This window comes from Protomyctophum parallelum (genome assembly GCF_964188405.1).
Source record: "Protomyctophum parallelum genome assembly, chromosome: 10".
NCBI lineage: Eukaryota > Metazoa > Chordata > Actinopteri > Myctophiformes > Myctophidae > Protomyctophum > Protomyctophum parallelum.
In genome coordinates this window covers 35,433,986-35,448,380 of record NC_139704.1, presented here as the reverse complement: position 1 = coordinate 35,448,380, position 14,395 = coordinate 35,433,986, and the positions used below count along the sequence as shown (strand labels likewise).

The 14,395-nt window shown below is 43.4% G+C and overlaps 1 protein-coding gene and 1 long non-coding RNA gene across 2 annotated transcripts in view; one reads left to right on the top strand and one right to left on the bottom strand.

Annotated features, from left to right (window-relative positions):
* Window positions 1-14,395, top strand: part of LOC310865944 — a 197,185-nt gene that overhangs the window by 122,006 nt on the left and 60,784 nt on the right. The window lies entirely within an intron of this gene.
* The window catches only part of LOC310865190 (AT-rich interactive domain-containing protein 5B-like), a gene marked incomplete at both ends in the record, with an annotated part of 95,267 nt that overhangs the window by 69,572 nt on the left and 11,300 nt on the right, over window positions 1-14,395 (bottom strand). Inside the window, one exon of the mRNA XM_083774214.1 lies at window positions 8,097-8,334. Within this exon, the coding sequence (XP_083630340.1) occupies window positions 8,097-8,334 (238 nt within the window). The remainder of the gene's footprint in view (window positions 1-8,096; window positions 8,335-14,395) is intronic.

The window sequence follows — 14,395 nt, the reverse complement described above, 5'->3', positions numbered from 1 at the left end:
TGTTCACCTATGTGTCCGTGTGTTCACCTATGTGTCCGTGTGTTCACCTATGTGTCCGTGTGTTCACCTATGTGTCCGTGTGTTCACCTATGTGTCCGTGTGTTCACCTATGTGTCCGTGTGTTCACCTATGTGTCCGTGTGTTCACCTATGTGTCCGTGTGTTCACCTATGTGTCCGTGTGTGACGTTAATGAGCACCAGTAGGGGCACTGTTGTGCCAGAAACAGAGAGAGAGAGAGAGTGCTGCACTGTTGCCTGCTAATGAGAGCGAGAGAGAGAGAGAGTGAGAGAGAGAGAGAGAGAGAGAGAGAGAGAGAGAGCGGAGGAGGGGGGAGGGGAGTTGCACCACTCAGTTCACACGGGTGTGATCTTTTATTTTTATAGTTGAAAAAAAAACCTTTCCGTTGAAAATAACTTGTTTGTTTAGCGATACGTGTCACGCCTTAGCATAAAGCAGGAGTTTAACAATGTGCTACTGTATACCACTTCAGACATATCAGATGCAAGGCCCATGGTGACAAATATAATTTATGAAAAGCTACTACAGTGAAGTCTGTTCACAGAAGTTGTTGTAGGATATGTGGGGATTATCTGACGAGGTACCATTTGAGGGGGCAAAACCTTACATATACTAAATAATACTAAATTGCTTATAGGGTCAATATAAGTAATATAATATAGCCTTTCCACGGGAGTATCTTTTTATATTTTTCCAAAAAGAATACAAACAGCCCCAGGCCGTAGCGTAACGGTCTGGGCACCGGACTGGTAATCCAGTCGCAGTGTGCCGCGGGTTCGACTCCCGGACCCGACACGGCCTTTACTGCATGTCATCCCCCATCTCTCTCCCGTTTCCTGTCAGCCTACTGTCTGTCCCTTCAAAAATCAATAAAAGGCGTAAGCCGCAAAAAAATATCTTAAAAAAAAAAAAGAATACAAACAGCCAATAGCATATTACAAAGTTATCCCCCTCACTGGGGAAAATCCCGGGAGGAAAAACGGGCACGCACCGGGGTGAGTCTTCTTGTTACCGTGACGAGTACTAAAACTACTTTTTTGACATTGAAAGGTCTATGGTGCTGTAGAACATACAAATGAGCATCAAACGTACAGGCTTTACAAATTCACCACTTACAACCTCCTCATCACTTTGACGGAGATGAATATAAATCTCTGTATGCAAAGGCCTGGCGGTGGGTTAATATTTAAGTATGAGTCATGGAATAAGTGGAACTGGCAGGCAATCCATTTAATTAAAGGCATGCTGGCTGTTCCGAGTCCTCCGCATTTCTCTCAATTTCTGTCAGATAAAGATCTTATGATCTCGCAATGTTGCATTGCATATTTCATAAGAAAACGATTGAATAATAATAGATTAGGAAATGTTTTGCAAGAGAGACAGATAAGCTATTATGAAAGAACACATCTCTCTTCCCTTGGAGCTCTCTCTCTACCCCCCCTCTCTCTCTCTGTATCTCTCTCTCTCTCTCTCTCTCTGTATCTCTCTTTCTCTGTATCTCTCTCTCTCTCTACTTAAGCAGAGGTCACATCAATACTTACTCTTGTTTTTCTTAGACCTGACTAATGGAGAAAAGAGAGACAGAGCTGTTGTTTCAGACCCGGCTAATGGAGAGATGGAGCTCTTCGTTTCCCTCCGAGAGGCCACTCTCATTGTTTAACCCATTCTGAACGGCATCGTGTCATGCTTTAGCTATTGAAAAATAGCAGATCTACAAGCTCATAGCGCGCCACCGAGTGGCGCGCTACGAGCTTGTAGGTCTGCTATTTTTGAAAAAATCGAAGAACGACTGACATTTTTAGAATCTGATCTCAGGTCAGAATGGGTTAATCAGACCAGTGTGTGTCCAGTGGAAACCTCGTATTAATCTGATCTCAGATCAGAATGGGTTAAGAAGGTCTCTATCTCTCTCTCCTCTCTCTCTCGACACACACACATTCAAATTCGAGGCATGCTCAAACACCTAATAGATTTTTCCACCCTGCCACACAATTTACTGCTTACAGATTTAGAATTCTCTGGCTTCCGGCCAGACCCCTCAGTCAGTAGGGAATTAATGATATGAGCAGATCAGTAGAGAGAGAAAAAACAGCTTGTGATTCTTCTCTCTCGTACATGTCTGAGCACTATGAAGAAGACATCGCTGTAGTGGTAGTACCCCTCCACCACCACCAGAGACTGGGGGAGAGCAGAGAGGCACAGAGGGCACATAATCAATACAAACACTCCATTACATTTCTTCAAAGGGATCTTGGACAGTTTCGAGAATTAGTTCCGTGGAGATCACAGAGGGGGGGGGGGGAGGCAAATATGTCTGAGGAGGCGGAAAGCAAATCAAGTACAAACGATAGAATGTGCCACGTTCCCCGACTAGGGAGTACAGTATACGGTTGTGCGCATTATTGTACACAGAAAAGAGCTACAAAGGCATTCTCTCTCTCTCTCTCTCTCTCTCTCTCTCTCGTTCAGGGTCACAAGAGTTATTCTTCTGTCGCCGCGCGCTGTGTTCTCTTTATCTCATCAGAGAAAGCGCACATTATTACTGCCCCGGCCGTAGTGTTGCAGTTGAAACATAAAGCATTTTTGTGTGCGACGCGATAGCGACTGCCGAGTCTCAAATATCGTTCCCGTATTGTCACCGAGACAAGTCAGCGACGAGACGACGACATCCGTCTTTTTCCTTATCGCCGTATAAACATATAAACGCATAAACATTCTGGATGAGCCCTGGAAAGGGTGACCGAATCTCACCCACTGTAGTACATCGAAATGAGACGTTCTGAACGGACAAACTGTCTGGATATCTTCTTGTTCGTAGTACATGTGTGGCTGCAGATTTGGCATAAGGAGGAAACACAGTGACAGTGCTGAAAATGTAACTACAAAGAGTCTTATAATGCATCATCAGGTCAAATCAATGTAATTGCAGCTCTGATGTTCACTTTACACTACAGTACAAAATAGGGCAATATCAGGTAGCTCTGAATGCGTGTGTGTGTGTGTGTGTGTGTGTGTGTGTGTGTGTGTGCATGTTGCATCATAAACAATATAATCCATATCCGTTTACAGTAGCTGTAGTGGTCATTTGCGCCATTACTGGACATAGTTTTAGTTTTTATATTTTACGACTAACAGAACCCCCGTCGATAATGAAGAATGGCTGGGAAGTGAAAGCATTCGCAGAGGATAGGTGAGAGAGAGAACGGTGGAGTCAGGCAAGGCACAGCAGCAGTGCTGTTCTTTGAAGGCATGGAGTCGTAGGCTATGACCTGGCATAATCTTCCACATCATCTGGAGGCAGAATGCGATCACCGGGGGCTCGCTGACTGAGGCCTTTAGATTGAAGGAAGACAAGCGCGTGTAAGCCTATTGAGCTATTTCTGTGAGAGAGGAGAGCACCTTCCCTTTGTTTTCTTTTGTCCTCAAAGCTCTCTCTCTCTCTCTCTCCCCGAGTCTGCTGCCTCGGTACACAATCCACACCATGCTATATCTGCAGATACAGCTCTCTCCCATATATCCCAGCCTCCTGGTAAGAATACAAACCAGAAACCAATTTTGTAAGGCAGTGAAAGATGGGGAGGGGGGGGGGGGGGGGGAGAAAATCAGGCCAGTCCTCGAGGGAGAGATAGAGGGACAGAATGTAAACTTCTCTGGGCAAAGCCATCCCTGGTGGGCTATACTGTAGAAAGAGCTGCTAATGCTCGCTTCAATGAAGAAGAAAAAAAGACACATTCGAGTGAATATCCTGCATTGGCTTTTTAACATTTTAAATTAATCCATTTTGACCCGAGATCAGATTCTAAAAAAATGTCTACATCCTGACAGTTTTCTGAAAAAAGCCATGTTTCCGTGTCAGCGGTTCTTTCGATTTTTCAAAAATAGCAGACCTTACAAGCTCGTAGCGCGCCACTCGGTGGCGTGCTACGAGCTTGTAGATCTGCTATTTTAGCTAAATAGCTAAAGCATAACATGATGCTAACACCAAAAATGGGTTCCCGGCCCCAAAATGGGTTAACTATACAGAATCTATAATGAAGTAAGCATATCGCTGTCACACTACGACTACATGCGAGATCTGATGCAACTCATTGCAGTCGGGGGTTTTTGGGAGTGATGATGCGTCAGCCTTTTCTGCTGACGTCAAGGTTTTTATTTTTGCAGCAAGGGCTCCAAAAAAAACGACGGTATATATATATATACAGACCATAATATGTGTGACAGCATCATTCTCAGTGACACACAGAATATGCCTCAGCCAAACTCGGCTGCGTCTCTGAAACACAGCATTATACTTCTCCCAAGGATGGTACTTGAATTATAACATATTTCTCTCTACCTTGCACTTTACAGTATGAGAAGAAAAGGAAAAAAAAAGAATCACGGCCGGTGCAGGTCGATGTATAGCGGGATATAACAGACAAGGTCGCTTGTTTCAGAAATTAATTACTTTGCGTTTCACAGGGGGCCATTGGTTTCAGGCTTTCTGCCCTAGCACAAAAATCGGGGCTTGTATCGCCATGGCAAAATAAGTTGCCCCACATCATTTAGATCAAGAACAATGCCACACTCCTGATAGTGCTATTCAACAAAAACAATATCATTTTTTTCTTCTTTTTTATTTGGTGTCTGAGACCGATCCAAAACAGTGCACTTTATTCACTCTGGCAGTGTGCCAGGAAATGTTAGGATACGCTCTTGGAATAAATAAAAAAAGTTAAGTTCCCCCTCAATAACAATGGCACACTTTATTGCTCTTTAGCTCACAATGGCTTTCTGTGCAGCCTGTGGGATCGCTGCAGTATCCTGTTATGGGGGAACAATCCAATTCCTCTGACATAGTTACACATTAGCCTGGGAATAACAATCAGCGGATAGATGGTTCAGCTGGTAGTACTGCAGGCAGGGTCTACTACACTTTTACAAAATGCAAGCCACCAAAGCAACAGTATCATCATAAATTTAGACATTAATTTCACCATATATCAGAAAAAGTCAGGCAAAAAAAAAGAAGAAAAAAAAAAAACCTGTCCGTCTAGCCCGAGACAGAATTATGGACATTGTGAGCCGAGGAACACTTGAAGGGCACTTTGGATATCTAGCTCCTACAATATTAATATTTCATTTCAACAGTCAGCACAGTGCAGTGCCATATTTCATATTTTCTATGCAAACCCTCACTCAGAGTAGCATGCATACCCTTGATAAATGAGTTATCTCTCTCTGCCTCTCCTGTCTCTCTAGCACTATATCCTTTTCTCTGTAACTCTGTCTCTGTGTCCAGCAGTATCTTATTTCCTGTTGTTAAGATTACAAACGCTTTGCCACAAGCCAAAGAGAACTGGCGAACAACGTAAAGATGACAGAGTGAATGCATGCCACAGACTGTCAAGTGTATAGCGTGCATCTGTGTGTGCGCGGCACTGCATGCGTGCGTGCGTGTGTGCGTGCGTGTGTGCGTGCGGCGCGCACACATCTGGTGCCCTGCCAGAACCACAGCTCATTCTGCTGAGCAGGCACATTCTCTGCAGAGAGTGTCCCATCAGAGTGACAAGTGCATTTAGAAACAGCCTGATGGAGTCATTAACGGCAGCTCCGCTCGTTAGCAATACACTCACACACACACAGACACACACACACGCACACGCACACGCACACGCACACACACACACACACACACACACGCACGCCTCCGAGAAATGGCATCATCGTGAGCCGACCACAGATCAGTCTATAAACTCTCTACTATACGGCATATTTATGTATAGATATAGCTTACGATATGGAACATAACAGACATCACTTAAAGAGGGGAGCTGACAAACACATTTATGCAGGCAAGCGATCCCACACACGCACGCCGCACGCACGCACGCACGCACAGGCACAATCAAATTCTATCGATCTGTGGGGTAGTGGAACGACAAAGCGTCCATTATTGATTCCCTTGTCCTCTTTGTGTATGATATTCTAACAGTGTCCAGGGTGTATTCAAGGGCAATATAACATCCAGAACCTCCTCTTCCTTGAAGGATCCGAGTACCAGACAATTTCAGAACGTGCATTAATCCCTTTTGGTGTTTTAAACGTAACGTTATAATTTAGCCATTGAAAAATAGCGGATGTACAAGCTCATAGAAGCGCCACCGAGTGGCGCGCTATGAGCTTGTAGGTCTGCTATTTTTGAAAAATCGTTAAAATGCGGCACAAATCATTGAATATATATTTCAGAGCTCATTTTTTAAAAATATTTGCTTCTGGGGGGGGGGGGATCCCTGGAACTAAATCTTTTGAGATGGGGGTCCGTGGCCCAATAGAGATAGTTCTGGGGGTCCTTGACATGGAAAAAGGCTGACATAGAAACATGGGTTTTTCAGATTCTTTTTAGGATTTAGAAGCCTTTTTTTTTTAATCGCTCTATCCTGCAGGGAATCTTCATTTTGGTGTTTTTTTACCACACATCGTTTTGGCTTAATAAGAGCCATACTTTATACAGTACATCCTGGAACTGTGGCCGTTATTTTTAGCGACGCTTAGTTACATTATGCCCACTGTAATCAGCATTAGACGTTACATCACAGCCATCTGAAAGGGAGGAATAATCATTGTGAAAACGGCTTCAAAGGGGAACATTATGTTTGTTCCCCCATTCTTCAGCTGAAATAGTATTATTATTATTTCTCATATTGGTTATGAGTCATCCCAAAAGGCATTCAAGCTTTATGTTGAAGCCGATTCATAGTTAATGCAGCACTGAAACCCTGAACCCCCTCACGTGAGAGTCAAAACACCTCACTGACACCGAAGCCTCGTTCACGTGATGGATACAGCCGCTTGCCAAGGGGAGCCATTATAATGATGCTGGATCCCATCGAGGTATACACACCCAATTACGATCAGAATCGATGAATATGAGTATGAGGAGACGCTGGATTATAGTGGGCCCCGTTGTTTGTTTTACGAGCCAATTATTTAAATGCAACAAAGTCATTGCCAGCTGAATTATGAGATATCTATAGCGCAGCATCTTGGTCTTGTCATGTGCTCTGGAAAAGCACAAAGTGGTCGAATTCTGTAGTGGTATCATGAGTTGTCAGATGAGAGCTAGCGTTAACTCCAGGCTGCCTTTTTTTTAAGTCTTATTGGTGTCATTCTCAGCTCATTATAACCGGAAGAATCCCAAACACGAATTAATGAATTTGCTCCAGTCAACAACACTGCTTTTTAAACGAAGAACGCATGAGTAGACGCGAGTATATGAATACTCTCTCTTAAACCGTACAAAACCAGTAAATGCTCCTGTAGTGTCAATTTATACGGTATATAAAGTAGAACATCCCTGGAAAAATATGTCAACCGCAGCAAAAAAAAAGGGGGGAGACAGAGCTATGGATTGCTGATGGGCTACACATGATACTATTATAGTTTAACCCATTTTAGTGTTAGCATTACGTTATGCTTTAGCTATTGAAAAATAGCAGATCTATACAAGCTCGTAGCGCGCCACTCGGTGGCGCGCTATGAGCTTGTATAGAGCTTGTATAGGTCTGCTATTTTTGAAAAATCGAAGAACGACCGACACAGAAACATAGCTTTTTCAGAAAACCGTCAGTATTTTTGTGGTCGCTTTTTTGGGGGGGGGGGGAGGGTGAAAACAATAGCCGCCTACAGTGGCGTGCACAGACATTTAGAGGGGCAGGTGCTCAAGTGAAAAAAAGGGCACCTTGTGCAGCGCATTTTGGGGCGGGAATCCATTTTGGTGCTTTAGCTATTGAAAAATAGCAGATCTACAAGCTACAAGCTCGTAGCGCGCCACCGAGTGGCGTGCTACGAGCTTGTAGGTCTGCTATTTATTTTTTTATCGAAGAACCACTGACATAGAAACATAGCTTTAGATTGTGGGGGCCTAAATAATATAGTAGAAGCGTTTTTTTATCAAGATTTGATCAATGTCACCATGGTCCACACACAAAAAATTAAGAATTTTTTTTTTAGCACATTGACAAAAGGGCAAGGGGTGCTCTAGCACCCCCTAGTGTCTATCTGTGCACGCCACTGGCCGCCTATACTGTAACCTCACCTAGTTGCGTCCTCTCCTTCTGGATGTCCCTGAAGTTCAGCCCGCTGGTGAGCGTGCTCTCGCGGTACCGATGCAGGGCCTCTTCTCTCCTGCCGTTGGTCCTCAGCTCCCGGAGCACGGCGGGCTTGAGGGGCTCCGCCCGCAGCCCGTGGGTCCATTCCGAGAGGTCCCGTACCGTCCACTGCACCAGGTCCCCCAGCCGCACGATCACCTTCTCCGACACCGCCGTCACCTCGTGCTGCGAGGGGAGGAAGACCCAGAGAAATAATAAAAAAAACGCAATTCGTACAGACGTCATGATAGAATCAGGGGGGGGGGGGGCAGTCAGACAGATATTTAGTGAAGCCACTAAGGAAATCGCCACAATCGCCTGTTGTGGCGCTGTCATTGGGCCCAAAAAAAACCCATAGCTTCATAGAGATCCATGCATTTGGGCCCAACTTCACCTAGACTGTATTACCTTAATAAACATGGTCATGAATACTTTCTGCTTCCAGTCACTAGTTTAAAGTCTCATTTCTCACGTCATAATATTCTTTTTGGAAAATTATGGTCCCATTTATTAAAAAGATTACCATAAAGTCGCGTATGTTCTGAGGGGCGTGGCTACCGTTACAGTCTATGATCGGGAGCCACCCCCCGTTCGAGTCAAAATAAAAACCAACTAAGAAGAAGGGGGGGGGGGGGAAGTCCCGCCCTCGTTGTCTGGGCCAGCCAATGGGCCAGCTGGGCCAAAACGGATCTACAAAGATGGCGACTTACAGTTCAACGACTGACAGGCTTCATTTTACGTCCATATAAGACCCGGAGAACGCTTTGTCCATATTTTTTACAGTCTATGGATAGAATCGATAAAAGATTGGTATAAGAATGATGTATGGAATTTTAATGATAATCTGAACTAGTAATCAACACCCGAGGTAACACACAGAGGTAATGGCCTTATTAAAATGGTACTGCGTGTTGCTTAAGAGGCTCGGTTACGAGATATGGTCAAGCAGCATCGTAAAACCAGATACACTAAAAATGCAAATACCAACTTGGGGGGCTCGTGCAGGGAGCCCTCCGATATGGGAGATTATTTCGAGGCAAACTGGCAGGAGCTTAATCAAGTGTGACTGTGGCTCTGGGTCTTTGAAAAGTGATCTTCATCACCGATGATATGTTGGTCTCCACCAGGCCGAAGGTATGTTTTGCACTCTGTCCGTGTGTGTCCGCCCATCCGTCCGTCCGTCCGTCCTTCCGTCCGTCCGTTACCAGCTAATCTCCGGCACCGTTGGCCCGATCCATGCCAAACTGTGCGCACACACTCCCTGGATGCCAACGACGAACCTCTGCCCCAAATATTCCACAACGGCCTGTTATAGCGCCACCATGAGGCGGATTTTGGCAAAACACATTTCTGTAGATTACTCGTACACATTTTATCCATACATCACACAATTCGGTATACACTATCTCCATAGTCATGTGATCAACACGGATATGCACCATTTCCCATCTTCCATCCTGATTGGCTAAGATTGGCTTCCAAATCTCATAGGATTGCTCCGTTTCAAACAAAATGCCACAGATCACATACGGTGTGCAATTTCCGTGAAGTTATACACGCACATTTCCACTAGGCAGAGGACGACATGCCACTCATTTTTTCCTAATCAGCCTCACGGTGGCGCTATAACAGGGCAATTCCTGTTTTTATCTATAACTGCATCGATCTGTGTACAACTTTGTATGTACTCCCTAGAGGCCATGGAAAAAGCTTTTTTTTTCCCTCCACATCTTGTTTATATTAGTTGCACATATTTCATCCAAATCTCACACAATCGGTACACATGATCTCTGTAGTCATGTGATCAAGACGAGTCTGTTGGATTTCTCAGATTGTACACTGATTGGCTAAGATTCCAAAGTTTTCAGGAGTGGCGCTCATCCAGAGTTATATACTCAGACGCTATGAGTGATCTGGCTCTGCATTTCCTCAACAAAAAGAAGAAACAAACAAACAAAATAAATGATATTACTCCCTAAACATTTTGCACACACACTTTATATCCTCCTGGTGGAGACCTGTGCCCAGAAGGGCACTTTTTCTACTTACATTCTGATATCAAATGTCAGGCTAATTGGCTTCCATTGATTTCATGTGATTACAATCACACTAGCTACTTAAAATGCAAAGAATGCCTACTGAGCATTTCACTAAATTGCCTTGGAAAAGGAATCTATACTAGCAAGTGTGAGTCATTGAACAAGCCCTTAATAAGCAACAACATTCTTATAAGGTAGTGGCTGATGAACTGGCAGTTAGGGCTGTCACGATTATGAAATTTTCCTTAACAATTAATTATCACACAAATAAGTGTGATTAACAATTTAATTGTGTATTTGGTGTTGAACACCGCAACATAATGAAAATTCCATTTCTGTTGCACAGGGCACATAATGACAAATAACCTAAATGTACAAAGAAATGATTTAAAACTTTATACTTAAATATTAAGTGGAAATAGCCTAGTGTATCTACAGGATCACAACTTGTCGATCTGCTACTTTTTTTTTTTTTAACCGTAAAAGGTTTGAAAATATATGAAAGGTTTTCAACATGGAAACAATCATGACCATTATGCAAAAATAATTGCGATCATCTAAAACAATTGCGATTAGGCGATTAGGTAATAATTGTAACAGGCCTACAGGCAGTATATTAAGCGGTGTCAAGTTCAACTGATACGGGTAAGCCATTCAAATTGTGTTTAGACAATGTGTTACAGAGGGTTAAGTTTAAGGTATGGAGGTCACGGTAAGAATCTACCAATGAGATTGTGTGACTTAAAATAATTCACAGATTCTGAGCCTATAGAAACAACACCGGTTCAGGAGCCATAACACTTTATTGAAATCAAATGAAACGGCATAACTATAGTTATCCTACAAATGTTTATAATACCGGTATGAACCTCTAGTAACAACCATTTCGACTGTCGTTTAACCCATTTTGACCTGAGATCAGATTCTAAAAATGTCTTCTACATCCTGACAGTTTTCTGAAAAAGCTATGTTTCTATGTCAGTGGTTCTTCGATTTTTTTTTAAATAGCAGACCTACAAGCTTGTATGAGATTGTAGATCTGCTATTTTTCAATAGCTAAATCATAGCATAATGCTAACACCAAAAGGGGTTTTAAAAAAGAATCAAGGTTAGCAGCGGTTAGTATAAGCAGCATGGAAGGAAAATCAGACCATCTTGCATATATCAAGTTATGTTCAAGTTATGTTCCACCCCTGGCATACATTATTCCAACTTTTCCTATTCTCTTTCTTGGGGTTGATTGAATGCCCTTAAAGCATGATTTGAAAATAACACTCACGTTGTATCTGAGGAACTTCAAATTCTGCGGAAAGAGAGCAACGCATAGAAGATGTTTCCATTTGAAGGACTAATGGCTAAAGTGCTCGTTACCTAGTGGAGTGGATAGCTGGGAGCAGGCCATTACACGAGCAGAGAAATCTGGAGGACAGATGTGTCTATGAGGCAAAATGCAGACATTTAGAGGGACTTTGGTTAAATATACCATTTACCAAACATCTGTGCGTGCGTGCGTGCGTGCGTGCGTGCGTGCGTGCGTGCGTGCGTGCGTGCGTGCGTGCGTGCGTGCGTGCGTGCGCGCGTCTTTGTGTGTCTATCTACAGGCCAAGCAGCCTGCTGCAAGCTAGCATCTTGCAAACACTCTCCCCAGTCGGTATATGTATTTATACAGATGTATATGTAGCATGTACTGTACACAGGTATCACAAACAGAATCTGGGTATTTCCAACCAATTTTCAGGAACTTGTATTGCATTGCTCTCAGACACACACACACACACACACACACATTAGAAGAGATAAAACTAGAAAAAGTGCCCTTCTGGGCACAGGTCTCCACCAGGATTTCTTCCTCAGCCTAGTGGGAATATGCGTGCACAGTTTCATCGCAATCGGACGCTGCGTTGAGGAGTTGTGGCGATTGTACAAAGCGGGCTACTCCTGAAAACTATAGGAGCCAATCGTGGCCAATCAGGAATATGAGAAATCAAACAAACCTGTCTTGATCACATGACTATGGAGATCATGTGTACCGATTTGCGTGAAATTTGGATAAAATCTGAAGGAGTAATAATAGAAAATGTGTTTTACATATGTCGGCCTCCTGGTGGCGCTATAAAGAGCAGATGTGAAAAATTCCAGGCAAAGGTTTTTCCTTGGCCTCTAGGGAGTTGGCATACAAAGTTATCCACAGATCCGTGCAGTTGAGGTAAAAACACTTTTCGGCCAGTTATTGCGCCACCTTGAGGCTGAGTTGAAATTGTTCATGTGGCATTTCGTCCTCGGCCTAGTGGGAATGTGGGTGCACAATTTCACGGAAATCACGCGATGTGTTCATGATTTGCAGCATTTTGTTTGAAACTGAGCACTCCTGTGAACTTTGGAAGCCAATCTTAACCAATCAGGATGGAGTCTGAGAAATCTGAAAGACCGGTTTCGTTGAATGGCTCTAGAGAGACTGTGTACCAATTTGCGTGATGTTTGGACAAAATCTGTAGGTGTACTGTGCAAAAACTTGTTTTGCACAAAGCGGCCTCCTGGTGGCGCTATAACAGGCCGTTCTGGAAAGTTTGGGGCAGAGGTTCATCGTTGGCATCCAGGGAGTGTGTGTGCAAAATTTGGCATCGACCGGGTTAACGGTGGCCGAGATATAGCTGCACACGGACGTACACACACACACGGACGGACACACGGACGGACGGAGTGCAAAACATACTCTCCCCCCATGCCTTCGGTCTGGTGGAGACAATAAGAGTGAGTGTATATAAGCTTAAGTAAACATAGACAAAAAAGTAAATATTGGAAATATAGGGTCAGATCAAGTGTAAGGACTAGGGAGTTGATCCGACTGAGGTACGAATACAACAGATCTAGCTTCGGTCCGTTAAAAGGAGTTATCCTCCACTTTTCAGCAACCCGTACCCCCCCCCAGCAGCGCAGCTTCTCATCTGTAGTAGTAAATATAAAAGAAATACAGCTTTGCTATTCACCAAAACAAAGACGGTTTGTTGAAAATGTTGAAAGCCTACTTTCCTTAGTGGGAACAAACACCCCCACGGCCCCACCTCATGTCTAGAATACACTTTTTGGGGCAGAAAAGAGGAAATATTCCACCGGATGGAAAAAATGTTTTAGTGACTCCACTGCGCCCCCTACAGATTTGGTCAATGGAATTTTTCTATTGACAAAATGTGTATTTTAGACATGAGGTGGGGGGCTCTGAGTGTTCCCTTAGTAGTTAGTTAGTAGTTAGTAAGTAGGTAAACTGTCTTTGTTTTGGCGAGTATCGAAAGTGTATGTTTTACTGGGGGTGTGCAGGGCAACGGCTGAAACGTAACAGAGTTAAGGAGAACTCCTTCTAAACCACAACTATATCTAATATCTAAGTATGTACTATGTAGTCATTTTTGTAGATGTTTCTTTAGTACTCCACGGTCCACACGCACGTATACACAGCTCAAAATGTCAACAAAGTAACCATCTAAATGAGACACACAATAACTCTTTCATATCCTTTGTATATACTGTAAATGGTACTGAAAATTCAGCTAAAATCCATCTCCCTCCTCATCTGGTACTACAGGCTGTTGGAGACAGTATTTCCTTATAAAAGGAGAGTCCAACGATAGATAGCTTGATGTAGATGACTAGATGTGCCTCCCTCACTAAGTAGCAACATCAAACATGGGGTTTTTGGTTGTTTTATAATGAGCTGTCTTCTGCTGTCAAGTGGTGGTGGGTGAGTGTGACCGGCTTTCCATGCAATGAAAAACGGACTCCCTCCTGCTTTTCCCTTTAGAAAAAAAAGGAGGCCATTTGAATAATGCAAAGCAACTGCAAATAGCGTTCACCCTGCAGCCAAAAAGAAAAGAAAAAAAACAGTCCACATTTTATCTCCTCTGAAATAACTACTGTACTTTGATGCAATCTGCCGCCAGAAGCCCGGAACACAGATAAACAATATCAACATCTCTTCTTGGACTATCGAGTGCAATCTAACTAAAATGCATGGAATATTGTAATTTGTCGCACAAAATGGCAAGGGAGTGCCTCAACGGTATACTAAAGCATTTCCAACCAAGTGAAAAAGAAAAAGAAAAAATCAGACCCGTCTGAAGTGAGTCGTTCTGTACTGTACTGTACTGTACTGTACTGTACTGTACTGTACTGTACTGTACTGTACTGTACTGTACTGTACTGTACTGTACTGT